The sequence below is a fragment of the Strix aluco genome, chromosome Z (genome assembly GCF_031877795.1).
Source record: "Strix aluco isolate bStrAlu1 chromosome Z, bStrAlu1.hap1, whole genome shotgun sequence".
NCBI lineage: Eukaryota > Metazoa > Chordata > Aves > Strigiformes > Strigidae > Strix > Strix aluco.
Window position 1 is genome coordinate 46,804,230 of NC_133971.1, and position 19,177 is coordinate 46,823,406.

Genomic DNA, 19,177 nt, shown 5'->3' on the forward strand with positions numbered 1-19,177 from the left:
CACTAGTTCCACCTGCTAATAAATATATTTTTAGCTTACAATCACGATGCTAGCACCAGTGTTGATTTTCACTATGATTCCTTCTATCTGTTGTTTATTGCAAAGACACCATAGCTTTTCCTACCACTAAAGTAAGAGGACAACCTGAAAAGTCAACTACATATTCAGGAGTTCTTTATGCACTAGTAGTAAATGAGACACACTTTTCTTTACTGGTTCTTTAATGACTTCAAAGAAAGTTATTCAATAATGATACTTCACACTTTTTGCACAGCTATATATGAACAGCTGTAAGATTGAGTATTTTGGAAACAAATAAATGAAAAAGTTGCCACTGAACAGTATCTTTGAAAGTTGAAATGGGTTGAAATAGCAGCTGAGTTTAACAGTTACATATATAATAGAAATGGTTTTACCATTTTTGGTTTTAACAAAACCCACTGACCAGATTAAAAAGTTCTCTTGTTCTACATCAAGTAATTAGTGCTTAAAAAGAAAACAAAATTCATTATTTTGCAAACTATTTCTGAAGTGCTTTATAGTAAACAGCCTTTAACTAGAGGAATTCTCAGACCATTTGCAAGTTTTACCAGACATACAGAATAAGTTCAAGATGGTTTAAAACAAAATGAGTTTAAATCTGCTAAAATGCACACACAATAACCCTCAAAACTGCATCCAATATTGCTCTTTCAAACCATAACTTGGATGTTTTTAAATCTGTAACTACTCCTGAAGTAAATATTTTTCTAAATAAGGATAGCAATACACATATTTTTCAGGAGTTTATTGTATCAATTTGTAATGGTTTTTAGATTGCTCATCTAAACCCACGTATTTCTGTTTCCAGAGTTTACCCTTTATGGAATAAGAAATTTGGCATACTATGCTATGAAAAATGCTCTGTCCTACTGCAACAACAAGAAATTAATGGGAGTCCTAAAATTCTTTCAACAACAAAAAGTAAACAACTAAATTTCATCTTGAAATACTTTGGTTATAAAAAGTCATTTACCAAGATGTTTAAAGTGTCCAGAAAAACATGAAGCGAACTGAGTAGTTCTGACAAAAAGATTCAGAAAAAAGCAGAACAATGACATTAATAAAATACCCACATTTACCATGTTTGTAATACAAATAAAACATGTCTACCAAAACAGATGTGCAAATACCAATGATTACAGATAAAAAACAGGGACAGGAATAAGGTTGTTAAAATACAGGCAGTCTGCAGAATTCTGTAGTCACCTAATGTCAGATTCCCACTAAAGTTGGTGTTCCTCTACTTACTACACAAAAAAGAAATCTACTAAGATGACTGCTGAGTATCTTTGAAGCAGCAGTCAATCATCATCAACTTAACAAACATAGATTTAGCCTTGAGAACAGTTACAACAATTAACACTGGCTTTATTCAATATGGCCAAAGTATATAATCACATCTATCATTAACTCTATTCATCTAGTCTGTTGAAAACACACAAGATGATTAAGGATTTCAATTATGGAAATCAAACCATTATATATGAAAGGAAAATTCTGATTAGTTTCTCATTCGAAATCCTTAAAAAAAAAATTAACTTACCAGCTTAATTGCCACATATTCATTTGTGTATAAATTTTTTCCTTGAAAAAAGAACAAAAACAAGAACGTGAGACATTGGCTTTCCAGTTTAAGTAAATTGCCATTTAAACCTCAAGAAAGTCTTTGAAACATTTTTGATCTAATGTGCTAGGTGTTCTGGTAGGGACTTAAAAAAAATGTGGCTTTATTAGCCTGATACTGTAAGGAGAACTTTGTTCTTGAATAGTGTAAGAAGTGGCAGTTTCATTGACAGGCTATCAGCTATTTCACCAAGTCTGCAAAATTTTTATACACTAGAAAAGCCTGAAAAGTGGTAAATTACGTGAAATGTGATATTCTACATTTTCTTATCTATTGCTAAAAACTATTTAAAATTTATTTTAAAATTATCATATGCTTTTAGAACACCAGACACTAATTAAAGTTAGAACTAACCAGGTCTACTTTTTTTCCTCAATTCTGTAATTCGCTAAGCTTAAAGTTAGGACAAACAGGGCAAGAGTATTACTGAGTTAAATGCTTACACCATTTGGAAAATGCATCTGCTGCTTTGAAAGTGATTCTGTAACTGCATAAGCATATTTCAACAAGCATTACTTCAAACTGTATGCAATAACTAAAATACTAAGCTTCATAGGTGTAAAATTAAAAAATAGTAGAGAAAAGAAAAATAAGTTGTCACTTTCAGCACTTTTTGTTTCTCTACAGGCTTCAAATGAGTTTCATGTGTATTATTTTCAACAACAATACTTCTTTTTTCTCTGTAGTATTACTCAGGTTTGAATTTCCCATGTTTAGATCCGTTTTGTTAAAGAAATCAAACACGGAAAAAACATGGACCAAGACAAAACGGTTGCTTCCAAAACCAGTTACAATTTATAGCCAAAGACTATGATCTCAGCTCTAATCCTTATTTTTAAAAATAGAATACTCTTGCAAAGTTGAAAAAAGATGTATTAAAATCACATGTCTGTGAAGGGATCAACTTTACAAAACACAAGTTACCTGAAGGCTGTAAAATAATAAACACAGAATCAGTATGGGCAAGATGCCCTGATCTTACCACCAAAAGCATGGGTAACTCCGAAACCTATGCAGGGACTAGAGTGGAAATTCAAGCATTTCAAATTGTTATTTCTTATGATCGTTTGAGTTACATTTTTGACAAAAAGCGTACTTTGTTTCAAGTTGCTTCTGTGTCTGCGCATACAATTATTATCTAGACGACATTAAAAGAAACTCTTGCAGGGGCCCTGCTTATTCAGTCTATTAGATATCTAAATCAGCTACTACAGTAGTTAACAAGTATCCAGTTACAGTTAAGTGACTGGATATTGGGTTCCAGTAGCCAAATGCAGCAGCGACAGGCTTATCCTGAAGAAACACCAAAAGGGACATCATAACTTTCCATGTGGTGATTCAAGACAGTTGTCTCTCTCAAATACGGAAGACAGAAATATCACACTACTGTTGATGTACCTCTAAACATAGAACACATACAGCAGCAGCAAGCTTTCTTTTACTACCCCATTAGTTTATCTTAACTGTAATTCAGAAGAGCCTTAAGATTAACAGCTCAATATTCAAAACAATTTAGTCCTTTGCAAGTTAATGGTTGCACATCACAGATACTTGTTTGCTACATACAGGCAATCTACCATTTGATTCACAAGCCAATACAGAAGTCTAGCCATTCCTTTTTTCTCAGGTGGAAGAACTACAATGGCTACTGATCTGTAACTGAATTTTTATCTCCTGAAGTGCAACTTCACTGCTCTAACAACTTTATTGCTCCTATAAGTCTTTGAGATTCGACCCTAAGAGAGACGCTCAAAATATATTCCAGTTTTTGGAAATACATAAAACAAATTAAGTGCTTATATGCATCTTTAAGAAGGATGGCCACTTTAAGTTACTTGCTACTGTAGTAAAGAAAATGCAAAACTAACAAATTTAAATCAGAATTTGTAATACCAATCTTAACTCCTGCTTTCAGTAACTTACATTAAAAAAAAAATCTTGCCCCACAAATAACAGTAAATAAGGATTTGAAATATCTACTATATATGCAAAAAGAAGCAGATGTGAAAAACAGAAAGCCTGCACTTGTCCTGGTGAATGTTGCAGAACAGTACACTACATGATTATCTTCCTATTTCTTTTACTTGTTTGTCCTATTTTATTTCAGTACTATCTACGTCAACATATTAACTATTTTAATATTGTATTTAGAATTATTTCACTCAGCATCTGTGCAAACAAAACAGTTAATCTGATATTGATCTGAAATAGATAATCAACTCTGTTGTGACCACTCCAACATAACAGACAGGAAAAAAATTTAACTTTATTAGTTTGCAGTTGCCTTCAGCAGTAAATGTGACACTAATAATACTGGTTTGATTTGGTTCATGGACAGGTTTAAAAGAAAAACTATCATTCAAAGCCAGTTCATAAAAGTTTAGGAGAAGTTGAAGACAGAGTTACAGCTTGACTTGTGAACTGCAGAGGCACAAATATAACACTGTAAAGGTCAAAATATATCAGTCTTGTTTAATTATTAATAGAAGTATCAAGAATACCTGGGTTAACAAGAGACTCTTAAATTCAGTACCCTCAGCCAGAGCTCCAACACTGTTACCTTTCATCCCCCTACAGCATGAATATACCAAGCTTGTTTACATTCCAACTCAGACTGGATATAAGGCCCCCAGAAAGCACTATATTAAACACATGTTATATTTTATGCATGTTATAAACATGTATATATAAAAACATGTTATATTTTATGCAAGTACTGTATTAAAAACATTGAAGGACAATGAGTAGTGATTCTACCAGAAACAGAAGATCAACAGAAAACCAACACCTACACAGCCCCACCCTACTCTCAAATACCCTACTTTCCAACCCATCTTTCTTTAAACCTTAAGCAATGCACTAACTCAAGCCTTCCAGAAATACTACAATAAATTCTTGCCATAAAGTGTCAAGCTATATTTGTTAACACATACAGAATTAGCAGATCTAGAAAACTCTGGCTAATCATGCCGTCATCATGGAAATTTAAGTCCCCAAAACTAAATATATACTCTTCCACATGCACACACTCATCATTTAGTGTGTATTTTAATAAATGGTAATATTTCCAGCTTTGCTGCCCATATTCTTAAAAATTCCACAGATCCTCCTCAGTCCATCCCTTCTTTACCATTTGATTTTCATCAATCTGTTCAGCAAGAAACTGACTGAATTACCCATCTCCCAGATTCCCTCTACAGATGGATTCTCACTGCCCCAGTCTAACAGCAGCTCACTGTTTAGCCTCACTACACTGTTACTGATGGAAAGGAAACCTAGGAATCCAAGACCGTGCTGCTATTAAAAACACCATAGTGCCTGCTACACTGTCTCCAAGAGATCTCCAAGACCACAGTACTAAAAGCTGGACCTATGGGAGGAAGATGTGTTTCACATACACTTAGCCCCAAAAGCATCCAAATAAACTGCTTCAGGAAGCCAGGAAAGGTAGCTACATACAGTAACCATGAAGTAAATTCCAGCATCTTGCAAGAGACAACTAACTGAATTTGGGATAGCATGACACACAGTTACCAAACATTTTTAGTCCCAGAAAGACTCCTGCTACAGAGATGCTTAATACAGAATAGAGCTTGCACTGGCTGGGGTCAAGCCACAAAAGACGTGCAAGGCAAATTTAAACCTATGTGAAGCGTGAAAGTAGTTTGAAGAGCTGTATGGTGAGTTCATGTAGACATTTTCATGCCTGGACTGCATACAAGAGCCTTGAGTAATGTAACTCAAATAAAGAAACAAGGATCTTACCTAACCGTAGTTCTCCAAAATTACCACATCCAATTTTTTTGCCAACTCTGAAGTTAGGGCCAACCATTAACACTCCAGAATTTGAAGAACCAGATCCACGCAGACTATGGCCTGACCTCCCACTAGGCCGTGCCATTCTTTCATCTGGCTTGTCTTTGTCTTTCTTTTTATTATCCATGTCAAGTTTACGGTACTCCACTTTGATTTCTTCCTCTCTTTAAAAATCAGTGTGAGCAAACTCCAATTGGACAATGTGAGAATAAAAACATCACCAGTGAAGTGCCCAGATGGTTACTGTCAGTAAGCAGTCAACAGCAGCATGTCCATCCCATTCGCAAAGCCTTGGTAGTATTTGTAGTAAAAATGTATCTCCAGAATGCACACCACCAGCAATATTGACTAGTATTTACAGGAATTCTGTTAAAGAAAAACAAAGTTATTCAATACAGTAAGATTCTTGTACAAAATTACTTCTCTCTTCAACCAGTCACACAATTAAGCTATAATTAATTACATCTGTTTTACAGATCCTCTATGAAAAGCACTGTAATATTAAACCCTCTGACTCTAGAACATAATGGCAAGAGAAATTCGTGCGACTGAGTGACCTAAAAAATCTCAAGACTTAATGCAACAGATACTTTCAAAGAAATCCCCAATCCTATAAAACTACTTCGTAAACACTTAAAATCGACATTTAGACACTGATTGCATCTTAGGTCAGCTCTGCAAAACAAAGTGTTTGTGGGGTTTTTTCCCCTCCCAAGTAGTATCTGTTGATCTAAGGAAATGCTCAAACTGCAAGTTATCGAAGGTATAAAAAGTTACTCAAACTTAAAATGACTCCATTACCTTTTCTTAATTATAATTTCTCAGATGCACAATTTAAAAACTCATGGCAATGACACTTCCGTTCTTTCAGAAACTCCTACAGTCTGAAAAAAAGATGTATTTATTCTCCCCTATCCCATTTCAATATGTCATAAGTCTGCTTCCCCACTCCCCTTGTCCCATTTACCATCATTGTCTAGACACTAATTCCAACATGGATTTCAGCAAAAACTTGTTAGATTACTACTGCAATGAAGAATCCCAAGAAAGCTTTAATTTCTGTCTTGCCCATAAGAATAGTGGATATTGTTTTCTATTTGACAATAGTGGTTTAAAAACCCAAAATTCAGAAGATAGTTGGCTACTACATAGGCAAAATTTCAGAGTGAGTTAAATATCTGTTGAAAATTATTTTGCCACATTTGCTTCAATGCTGGGAACACACCACAGTAAAAGAAAACATATTCTGAAAAGGTAATGTGTTTCGTGTGCTACAGCCTAATTTAAAGGTAAATCACCGGGAGCTTATTTTAAACACTGAACTGAAGACACTTTCATTTCTTAAACCTTTTTCTCACAAAGTAAAATTATTACTCACATCATAGCTTATTACAACATTTAAAAAACCAAAGAGCCAGTAGAGAAAAAGATACCTAAGAATATAAACAACCAGCCGAATACTTGCATTACTGATTCATGGATATTCATAGCATGGTCATAACTAGAAGATATTTTAAAATCACTAATCAACAGCTCACTAGCCTATGACCTGAACAATGAAACACATGAAAATCTGTTTTGCAAAGAAACATGATCACCTTACTATGAAAAGGGGAATGGAATACTTGTTCTGAGAACAATCAAAACATGCAAACATAGGTTTCAGTCCAAGTAGACTTGCTTAATGCAAGGGAGAAGGACTTCAGTACTGAGTGGAACTCAGGGAGAAAAGGAGAGTTTACAGCCTTTGGAAGAAGGGACTAGCGACTCACAGTGATTACAAAGAGGCTGTGAGGCTATGCAGGGCGGAAATCAGGAGGTCTAAAGCCCAGCTAGAAATTACCCTGGCTTCAGCAATCAAGGATAACAAAAAAATGTTTCTATAAGTACGTCAACAGCAAAAGAAAGACCAGGGAGAGCCTCCATCCCCTGGTAGATGCAGGAGGAAACATGGTAACAAGTGATGAGGAAAAGGCTGAGGTGTTTAATGCCTTCTTTGCCTCAGACTTTAATAACAAGACTAGTTGTAGTGAGGGAATCCAGCCTCCTCAGCCAGAAGACAGAGACTGGGAGAACGACCCCCCTGCATTCCAGGAGGAGATAGTCAGTGACCTGCTGCATCACACAGACACACACAAGTCTATGGGACCGGATGGGATACACCCAAGGGTGCTGAAGGAGCTGGCTGGGGTGCTCGCCAAGCCACATTCCATCATTTACCAGCAGTCCTGGCTGACCGGGGAGGTCCAGACAGATTGGAAATTGGCCAATGTGATGCCCATATATAAGAGGGGTCGGAAGGATGATCCAGGAAATTACAGGCCTCTCAGCTTGACTTTGCTGCCCAGGAAGCTGATGGAGCCGCTCATCCTGAGTACCATCACACAACACGTGCAGGACAACCAGATGATCAGGCCCAGTCAGCATGGGTTTATGAAAGGCAGGTCCTGCTTGACAAACCTGATCTCCTTCTAAAACAGGACACCCCGCTTACTGGATGAGGGAAAGGCTGTGGATGTTGTCTACCTTGACTTCAGTAAGGCCTTTGACACCGTTTCCCACAGCATTCTTCTGGCGAAACTGGCTGCTCGAGGCTTGGATGGGCACACGCTTTGCTGGGTAAAAAACTGGCTGGATGGCCGGGCACAAAGAGTTGTGGTGAATGGAATTAAACCCAGTTGGTGGCTGGTTCACAAGTGGTGTCCCCCAGGGCTCGCTTTTGGGCCCACTCCTGTTTAACATCTTTATTGATGATCTAGACGAGCGGATCGAGTGCACCCTCAGTAAGTTTGCAGACGACACCAAGTCGGGTGGGAGTGTTGATCTGCTCGAGGGTAGGGAGGCTCTGCAGAGAGACCTGGACAGGCTGGAGCGATGGGCTGAGGCCAACTGTAGGAGTTTCAATAAGGCCAAATGCCAGGTGCTGCACTTGGGCCACAACAACCCCCAGCAGCACTACAGGCTTGGGGAGGAGTGGCTGGAGAGCTGCCAGTCAGAGAGGGACCTGGGGGTGTTGATTGACAGCCAGCTGAACAGGAGCCAGCAGTGTGCCCAGGTGGCCAAGAAGGCCAATGGCATCCTGGCTTGCATCAGAAATAGCGTGGCCAGCAGGGACAGGGAAGGGATCTTGCCCCTGTACTCGGCACTGGTGAGGCCGCACCTCGATGCCTGTGTTCAGTTTTGGGTCCCTCACTACAAAAAGGACATTGAATTACTCGAGCGTGTCCAGAGAAGGGCAATGAAGCTGGTGAAGGGTCTGGAGCACAGGTCGTACGAGGAGCGGCTGAGGGAACTGGGGTTGTTTAGTCTGGAGAAGAGGAGGCTGAGAGGAGACCTCATCGCCCTCTACAACTACCTGAAAGGAGGCTGCAGAGAGCTGGGGATGAGTCTCTTTATCCAATTAACAAGCGTTAGGACAGGAGTTAATGGCCTCAAGTTGCACCAGGGAAGGTTTAGACTGGATATTAGGAAGCATTTCTTTACAGAACGGGTTATTAGTCAGGCATTGGAATGGGCTGCCCAGGGAGGTGGTGGAGTCCCCATCCCTGGAGGTGTTTAAGAGCCGGGTTGACATAGCGCTGAGGGATATGGTGTAGATGGGAACTGGCAGTGTTAGATCAATAGTTGGACTAGATGATCTTCAAGGTCTTTTCCAACCTAGACGATTCTGTGATTCTGTGAGTAATGAATGCAGTGGTGTGGTATGGTACAAACAGAGGCATTTAAGAGAAAAATACAAGCACATTTGGCTACAACATAAACTTGCAGGTTGAAGCACTACCACTAGATACCGTAAAATCACTTTCCAAACCACGCATCTCAGAGGAATAGACTTAATGGGAAGCAACAGGTAATTTTTCCTCACCCACTGTACTACGAAAGCTAGGAAAGAAATAAGAAACTAGAAATCGACTGTGCTGAGGTAGGACTTCAAGGGCACCATTTAGTACTTAGAAAGAATGTCAGTACATCTGATGAAGCAGAACACATAAATATTTTAAGTACCAAAAAGACTTATGTTCCATATCTTACTGCTTCTCCAGTGAGAAATAACAAGCTAAACAATCCCAGAATTTTTAGTGCTAATACACAGGCTTCATGGCAAATAGAAGCAATGCACCTAAGCGCAGCATATTACTACCATCACCAAAGAGTAAAACGGTATAGACAGTTATTAACACTTCGGTAATGTTAGTAGCAGTGGAAGGCCAGACTGCCTGGCACTATTTTCCACATACCAAAACCTTCATAATAATGCCAAGCACTGAAAGACATACCTTGGAACAGTTAAAGGCTAGAAAGGCACTAGTAGTTCTTACCAATGATATCAACCAGTGGGCTCCACAACAGACCACTAGGACTACAGAAGGGACAGGGTATGCAGGCAAACCTGAAGAAACCCAAATCTGATTTGAGAGGTAACAGGATCATTAGTTTACAAGTTTTCCATAGTTTACCAGTTGACATATATATAATATCTAATCACATGTCAAAGAGGTTTAAAATTGTATTCTTCTAATGCATCACAACTTCATTTTAAGAAGGAGAAAACAGTTCTAGCTTTGTCATCTATTTCAGATTTCCCCATTTTGTCTTTGTATTTAACTATCACCTGAGCACAGCATGCAGCCTTGCTAACTGAGCAGAAAATAACAAGCTGGGTTCTGAGGGTGCTGAGAAGTAACTCAGGATGCATCAGGACATGTAATAACAAGAAGGCAACATGAGGACAAAGGACACCAGAAATCCAGTAGCAGCACTACAGCAATGGTGATCTCTTAACAAAGCAGTTGTGAGCCAAACAAAGTCCATCATCACTGGAAAAGCTTCCAATCCCACACTGTTTCAGTTCATGTAGCAATAAAACCGCACCAGAGAAACCAAGCTGGGAGCTCAGGGAAAGATTATTTAGTATTTATGAAAAGCTTGTTAGCTGCTCTGTGTGCCTGCTTGTCCAGATGAAGCCTAATAGTTAACAAGACACTGAAGCTTTGTCAGCAAGAAATTCATTTGCACAACACATTTTTTTAACCTATCTATAACCATAGGAAGATCTTTCACTTGGAAAGTCCAAATCATAACCAAGCCGACCCCTTCATAATAGTATTAAGTTACCAGAGATGAAAACTTGCAATACATTTAGAATCTTCATTTTAAAAATATCCGATCGGCACACACAAATATCTTCTTCCACAATTTAACAGTCTAATATTTTAGATACCAGTTTATTAGGCACTAAAGGCAATAGACTTTCTCTAGTCAGTTTATACTAACACCAGTCTTTATCAAGAGAACTTTTTCCTGATTATTCAATAGACACACAGCCTCAGACACTGAAAATGTCTTATTATATGACACTGCACACTTAAATATCAAATCAGATGCTCTTTTAAGCAATTTATAAGTTCATACATTAATTGAAACAGCCAATCTGGAATAGAATCCTGTCAAAGAAACTGTTGACAGTGTTTTTTAATTCCAGTCTTCGCTCTGAAACTGAAGCTACAACAGTTAAGTTTTAATTAGTTTCAAAACCTGAGCTAATTATGGTGAAATCTTTTTGGTTTTTATTTTTTTGTTTTTTTACAATGTGCCCACCCAGCCACTCTGTCACTCCCCCTCCTCAAGAGGTCAGTGGGAAGTAAGTAAGATGCAAAAACTCATGGGTGAAGATCAAGACATGGAGATCACTCACAATATCTTTTCTTCACCATAATGCTCACATTCTAGAGGAAAAGCAATAAAAGGCAAAGACATATACATATATACACATACAGCTTTTGCAACTACTTGGGCATGCAAAAACTTCTGATACAGAATGCAAGTAAATTATAAGTTATGTAAATTGAATTCATTTTCCTAGACCAAGAAGATCCAGCAGATTTTTTCCAAAGACTTAACTTAATTTGTAAGGCTCAGAAGTTAGCATTCAAAAGTGTACATCATCTTCAGCGAAAAAATTAGCACATATACTGTAAGCATTCTAAATTATTTGCATAATCCTTTTCTTGCTATGTGCTAGTTATATGGGCTATATTCTCCCCACATGCGATCTGCCTGAAAAATATGCCATCCTTGTCCTCATTTCACAGCCTGATTTTCTGTTTAACTTTCATTTTTCATCTCTGCCTACATAAATGAGCACACTTGACCCATAAACTTCAGCCAGACATCAGGGAATATTATTAATATTTAAATAAGAGTTCTTGCTCAAGAAATATATGATCAATATAATGGCAAACACACCACCAAAGCCAAGCTCACAAAGCAATGTCGTTGGAGTGAAATGACTATTTATGCTAAAGTATGAAGAGGAAGAGAAGGCAAAGAAAACTATGAAAAAACTCAAAATCGTATTACATAGCAGGAAAAGGAATTAGATATTATATCTACAATCTATATAGATTGAGGCTAAAACATGAAAGAAGACTGGAAGACCTGTAAGGAACCAGTCAGAGTAACTGAGATGTGCAAAACTAAAATCAGCTAATAGAGGTTTTATTTATTTGATGGAATTTAACAGACATTCCCAAGCATTGTAGACAGTCTGTCTGAAAAGCAAGGAGAGGAGTGGTGAAGATAAGCAAGAAGAGTGAAGACAGACAGATACATGTTTCAGTTGACTGACAGCAGTCATACCCCTAACACCTGCAGAAGAGTAAATGATATCTCAGGCTCAGTTACAGAAACCTACATTAAAATCAATGGCAAAAACCAGCCAGGCTACTGATCTGTGTCAACACATGACTTAAATACAAGAGCATACAGTCAAATTAAGCAAATATATACAAACTTAGACACAAGAGTATAGTAACACCATCCAGAAACAAAATCCCAGTTTGCAATGGAGGCAGGTGAAGACAACAGCATTTTTTGCGTCCATATATTATTAGCTATTTCTGCTAGCACTGGCTTTATTTCCCACATTTGATGTAAGAAGTCAAAGACAAAACTTATTAGCTTGGATTCACCAACACATTCGTATGGCTCAACTGCTAACTCTGGAACTACAGTAATTACAGCTCAGGAGGGTTTGCTCAGTTCTCTGCTCCCTTAAATGAACATGCTACAATTCACCTACACGTATTACCACTTCCAAACTTTGTGCCCTTGACCTCACTACTTCAGTAATGTTCTTTCTGCATTACAAGAGGTGATTAAATACTACTTCAGTAAAGCCAAGGCAAGGATTAGAGACTCTACTGCCTAACAGTTAGATGAACAATTTTTGATATTTGAAGAGGAGAGACAACTATTTCCTTGAAGGAACATTTTTATTCTACAGAATGTTTTACACATTGATAATTTGCACACAAAGCTTGCTTACTTAGACGAGGAGATTCCAACTCATAAAATCCAGCCTGTTTGAAATGTTTGTCTTGTACTCTCTCTCTGCTGCACAAAATTCTACAGAGAGCAACTGAATGAGTTTTAATGGAACTCTGCAGGTATACAAACAAAAATGATCCTTCAGTTCACCACTATACTCAAACTATTCTTTATTTGAATTCATGTTATGCAGTTGTATAATCCTGAAGAACTCAGAACACTGAAACCTCCCTAAGAATACATACAGAATATATAGAAATAAAAATTAAGCAAATATCTCACTTCCAAATTAATTAACTATGGGAAAACAGTATTTTTCTTCCTCTAATAAATGGATTATGTTCTCTGAACAATTTATGAGTATTTGCCTAAACATCTAAAGAAAACTGTTTAAAGGCATTGAAGAAAAACTGTAATATTATATACATTGTGAATAAATGGGTGAGCTAAAAAAACATATTCAGGCTCTATTGTGTCTTCTGTTCCGTTATAGTCTTGGTATATTCAACAGCTTTGCTGCTGTTGTTCCAAGTTCACACGTCACCCAAAAGAACACATTATATATTAAGCAAACATATGCTGTTACAGAAAATCTGTGAAGCAAAACCATCTTTACCTAAAGCTACACTGGAGAAATTTTCCATTAAACCCTCTTGATCTTTTCCCCGATTCAGTATTCAAAACCTAACAGAGCAGTGCAATACCAGCTATAAGAAAAAATGGTAATTACACAAGGCCACAAAAATTTGATCAGATCTTCCAATCATATTCATATTAAAGTTCTCCTTTTTCAAGTGCCCTGGAAACAACTGCCAGTTTTTTAGGTTGCACCACTACCAAAGATCATACACACCCACTCAAACAGTTTTTTTCACATCTACCGGTGACAAAAAAATCTCAAAGTCCCAGCTGGGTTGGCAATTTTAAAGTACTGTTACTATCACGCAAGTATTTCTAATTTCTTGTGTAGCCACACTCACATAAGAACATCCCATTCAAAGTTTGCTTCAGTGTAAGCGTCAAATTCAAATTCTAACACAGGGATTGGCATATATAAAGAAGTGACACCTAGAAAACATTTTAGACATCCCTAAATTATAGATGTATGTATCCACACGTCTCTAAATCTCAGTTGAAAGTGTCCCAGTTAACACTACCAAAGACTACATACCACATAACAAGAACCCTACTCTGCAGCAATAGACTTTCTAGGACCCTGTATAAGGCAGGGTAAAAGACTAACTCATTTAAGCACCTTCTTTATTCATACATCTCAAATGCTGAGCCTGCAGCAGCAGCACTACTGTAATAATATGCAAGTTATTGTATACCAAGGTGTATATCATAACAACATTCACATTCAAATGTGCAAATTACCTTTAAAACAAAAAACTACTGGCTACTTCATTCCTTTTTCATCTTCCAGATTTACTCTTAAGTAGACATATTAAAAGAACATTAAAGCTACTGAATAAAACATTCCACTGCCCAGAAGTGACAAAGTTAAATGAAACATACAACCATAACTGCTCCCTTAGGTATCATATGCATTACCTTTCAGAGTTTAATTACAAGATCCTCTATCACTGCTAGTATCAGTATACAAACATTTTACTGTAGCTTTAGAAAAAGCATATAGTAGCACAAGATCTAGGGAGGAAAAGAAAAGACTCCATGAAACAAAAGGACAGATGGTCAAGAAACACTTCTGGTTTAAACACAAGGCATTTAAAAATTCACCCATGCTCCTACCATTTTCATACACCTTCAGTTTTTCTAACCCCTCAAGCTTCTTTGTTCACATACTTCTACTCTCAAGGTCTCATGGTTTTTGGCACTGACATTAATCTAGCAACAAAGTTTCTCCTCACACCTTCTATAAGAGTGCAGAGAAAATTTCTAGTGACTCTGCCACACATTTCCAAGAGCCTTCCTCTAACATTACACACAGTTTTTATAGAATAACCCACCTTCTAAGTAGCCCGTATTTCAGATGGAGAACAGTCACATTCAATTTCCAATATATATTTGAGAGTTACAAATACATCTGGACCAGATAGAGCTACATGGGATCTTATTCAGCAAAACTCCTTAGAAGTATTTAACAGTAGAAAAATTCCAATTCATTCTACAAATCTGAAATCAAGCTCAGAATGAAAGTTTCATTGTGAGGTAATCAATACCCAATTCAAATAACCACTCAACTACTTCTGGTATTGTTTGTATGCCTTATGGAAAGATTAAACTGTTCTTTCTAGACTAGCTCTAAGATGACTGCATCATTTTCACTCATTTTTATATACATGTCTCCATGCAACAGAAGTCACCTGTGGAATTTCAACTCCACAGCAAAAAGTTCCACAATTGAAGAGCCCTTGAAAGTTTAGGACATCAATTTCTAACCTCAAAAAACTCTTGGGATAGAATTTGAATTGGAAAGTATCTCTAAATTGAGTGATTTAGTAAGATTCACTGTTTACCTAAAATGAAAAATAAATCCACTCTTTAATCAAGAATTATTTTCATTTAAGTCCAATGAGAGAAACTGAAACCTTCACACAATCTTCATGTAACCCAAAAACGTGGTTACTATTCCAACAATTTATGTTACAAATAAAATTGTCTATTGTCCTGGGTTCAGCTACAATAGGGTTAATGTTCACAACAAGCTGGGAGAGGGCACAGCCAGGACAGCTGACCCTAACTAGCCAAGGGGACATCATGCAGACATCATGCTCAGTATACATCTAGGGAGCAAGATGTGGGGTTAATCGATTGCAGCTCAGAAAGGGGCTGAGCATGGGTGGTGAGCAACTGCATTGTGCATCACTCACTTTATAAATATTCTTTTATTAGTATTATTGTTGTTATTGTTTCCTTCTCTCCTTATGTTGTCCTACTAAACTGTGCTTTTCTCAATCCATGAGATTTTACCTTTTTCTTTTGATCCTCCTCCCCATCCCACCAGGGGGGAGGAGTGAGCAACAAGCTGTGTGGTGCTTTGTTGCTGTCTGGGCCTAAACCACAACATCTATAGCTTTATTTTTTGTACAAATAGATGCTTATAATATTGGTATCACACCACTTTGATGGTTGCTTTCTTTTATCACTTATTTGAACTTGAAAAGAAAAGTACTTTCATATTACAGAATCATGGAATGGTTTGGAGTGGAAGGGACCTGAAAAATCATCTAGTTCCAACCCCTGGGCAGGGACACCTTCCACTAGACCAGGCTGGTCAAAACCCCATCCAACTTGGCCTTGAACACTTCCAGGGAGGGAGCATCCACAGCTTCTCTGGGCAACCTGTTCCAGTGTTTCATCACCCTCACAGTAAAGAGCTTCTTCCTTATATCTAATCTAAATCTACCTGCTTTCAGTTTAAAATTGCTACCCCTCATCGTACCCCTACACTCCCTTATAGAGTGTATCTTTCCTGTATCTACCCTCATCTTTCCTGTAGCCCCCTTTAAGTACTGGAAGGCCGCTATAAGGTCTCCCTGGAGCCTTCTCTTCTCCAGGCTGAACAACCCCAACTCTCTCAGCCTGTCCTCATAGGGGAGGTGCTCCAGCCCCCTGATCACCTTTGTGGCCCTCCTCTGGACCCACTTGAGCAGGTCCATGTCTTTCTTACTCTGGGAGCTCCAGAGCTGGACAGAGTACTCCAGGTGGGGTCTCACAAGAGCAGAGGGGGAAAATCCCCTCCCTTGGCCTGCTGGCCACACTTCTCTTGATGTAGTCCAGGATACAGCTGGCTTTCTGGGCTGCGAATGCACATTACTGGCTCATGTTCAGCTTTTCATCCACTGGTATCCCCAAGTCCTCTGTGGGGCTGCTCTCAATCTACTCATCACCCAGCCTGTATTTGTGCTTGGGATTGCCTTGACCCATGTGCAGGACCTTGCACTTGGCCTTGTTGAATTTCATGAGGTTTGCACAGGCCCACCTCTCCAGCCTGTCCAGGTCCCTCTGAATGGCACATCCCTTCCCTCCAGCGTGTCGACCGAACCACACAGCTTGGTGTCATCGGCAAACTTGCTGGGAGTGCACTCAATCCCACTGCCCATGTCTCCAACAAAGATGTTACACAGCACTGGTCTCAATACCAAACCAAGGAACGCCACTCATTGCTGCTCTCCACTTGGACATCAAGCCATCGATCACAACTCTTTAAATGTAACCAATCGGATTTTGACTTAAGAATATTATTTCATCATTTTCCAGATTTTGGAAGCAGAAAAAAAAAAGGCAAAATCATTAGCATCTCAGTCAAAACTAAAGACAAAGTAAGTGCTGAAATATTCAGTACATAGAACTTCACAGATGCTACATACTCATGATATGAGCTTTGAAAAAAAAGAGTTTCCAAACAAATTTCTCCTGACACAGTTTCTCTCTCCAGCTATCCATAACCTGTACTGAAATTGCTCATTACCATATAATTTTACTTTTCTTAGAAGGTGTTGTCTACATGTAACATCAACATAATGAAAACTTATTCATCAGCAACACAGCAACAGATACATATGGGGAATTTCAGTCTAACTTTTGCAAGTCTAATGCAGCCTAATTTTCTAGTTTAAATCCTTTAACATAAAAAACAAAATACAGCTTGGCATTATCTGCTCTTTCCTTTCTACCATTTCTAGCACACCTCAAGATTCATCATACTTTCAGATGTTAGTTGATCCATCTAACTCTCCCGTTTCTTTGGTAGTTCTCGTTCTGACTTCAGTCAGGTAAAAAGTATCTTTCACAGATGCTTCTGTTGACCTTCTTTCTGTGACTACCTCAGACAACTGTGCTGTTCAGGCAGCATCCAGTCTTTTTCTGCTTCTACCTTTTGTAATATCAACCCATTCTGGTTTAACAGAACAGTTTTGCAAAGCAAAACAAGAACAGAATTTATGAGTTTTGGCATGCAAATGAGATTATCAGCATTCCTGAAAATGATTAATTTTTTAAATCCATTTGTTTAATTTTACACATTTGTAAGATTCTCCCCAAACAACATTAAATTTCATCTATCTGAATCCCAGCCTACATACACACAGTCTCAGTCCAAACACATATGAATGAGACTCACTCAAACAAGCAGCCTAATTGAAAATGTCAAGGTAAGTCCAAGTGGCTTCCTCATGAATAAAAATCTACACAGCCAAGCCTTCTAAAAAGTCAGGTTTTCCAAGTTGCACATATACATATATAAAAAAATCCAAAATTACATTTCCCTCTTACAGTATCAACAGCCACACATTATTTTCAATTAACACAATTAGTTCAAGATTCTAGAATGAGCTTTCAAGCTTGCACATATATAGCTATTTCCCTAGGGCAAGTTTATCAGCAAACTGCATATGGCCACATGTAATTCTTCTTTGATCTCAAAATCTAACAGAAAAAACAGCTTGTTTTAGTAACACATTTAATTAAATCTTCCGCTGTACAAAAACTAACCAAAAATATACCTTATTTTTATTGAAGCTTGTTTCAAAAGTCCATTCTAGTTAAGCTACTTTAATTTTTCTTGTACTAAGGTTTAAAGTCACATGAAAAAATCCAAGGCCTATCAATATCCAAAATATAGTGTCTGATCTGTACATTTAGTTTTGTCACTTGAAAGACTACTACCTGGTCAACAATAATACAGCCTTCTCCACCACCCAACTGCCAGTTCTGGTCAAAATACTGTCACATGAGAAGACATGTACAGTACTCAGGGTCACCCTAACTCAATACAATTTTTCCCCAAATGACAGACTGGACTAACTATGTAACAATTAAGATCCCCAAGCAATCTCTTCATCTCTGTAAACTTAAATTAAACATCAACTGAAGACTGCTATTCTCTGTTCAATGCATAAACATTTATATTTTCTCACTGACTTAGAAGAAAAGTTTGGCCCTAAACCACAAATCACACTTCATCATAGACTTTCAATATAGAATTCCACCAACTTCACTTCAGGATTCCATGCAATTGAATGCATTTACTTGGTCAATTTTTTTTGCGCATGCATCCTTCTTGAAGGATTATATAATCATCATTCTAGATTAACAGCTGAAAGTCAGTTTTCAGAAAGGAATGGTATTAACATAAGAATAATTAAAAACATCTAATAATGACAGTATTAAAGCTTATTTGCTGAAGAGCAGAGAGAGGAGGTAACTGATGGTTAAGCAGCATTCCAGTGACCTGGTTTTTCACTTTTCCAATGCCACACACACACACTTAAATGGACTATATTGTCCACAGCTGACAGAAAGCTAATGCTGAGCTAATACTGCATAATGGATGCTTCAATTTTCTACATCAAGCATTGTACCATCAGCACTCCACTGTTACAGCAGAACAACTGAAAGGTA

General features: G+C 37.8%; 1 protein-coding gene across 7 annotated transcripts in view; it reads right to left on the reverse strand.

Annotated features, from left to right (window-relative positions):
- CSNK1G3 (casein kinase 1 gamma 3) overlaps positions 1 to 19,177 on the reverse strand; it is a 90,517-nt gene that overhangs the window by 61,383 nt on the left and 9,957 nt on the right. For 4 of the 7 annotated variants that reach the window (XM_074812078.1, XM_074812079.1, XM_074812082.1 and 1 more), the window contains exon 4: positions 5,432 to 5,848. In XM_074812078.1, coding sequence (XP_074668179.1) covers positions 5,432 to 5,609 — 178 coding nt within the window. In that variant the 5' untranslated portion in view covers positions 5,610 to 5,848. Of the gene's footprint in view, positions 1 to 1,585; positions 1,627 to 5,431; positions 5,849 to 19,177 lie in introns of all 7 variants that reach the window. The other 3 variants (XM_074812081.1, XM_074812085.1, XM_074812080.1) reach the window with 1 other exon arrangement.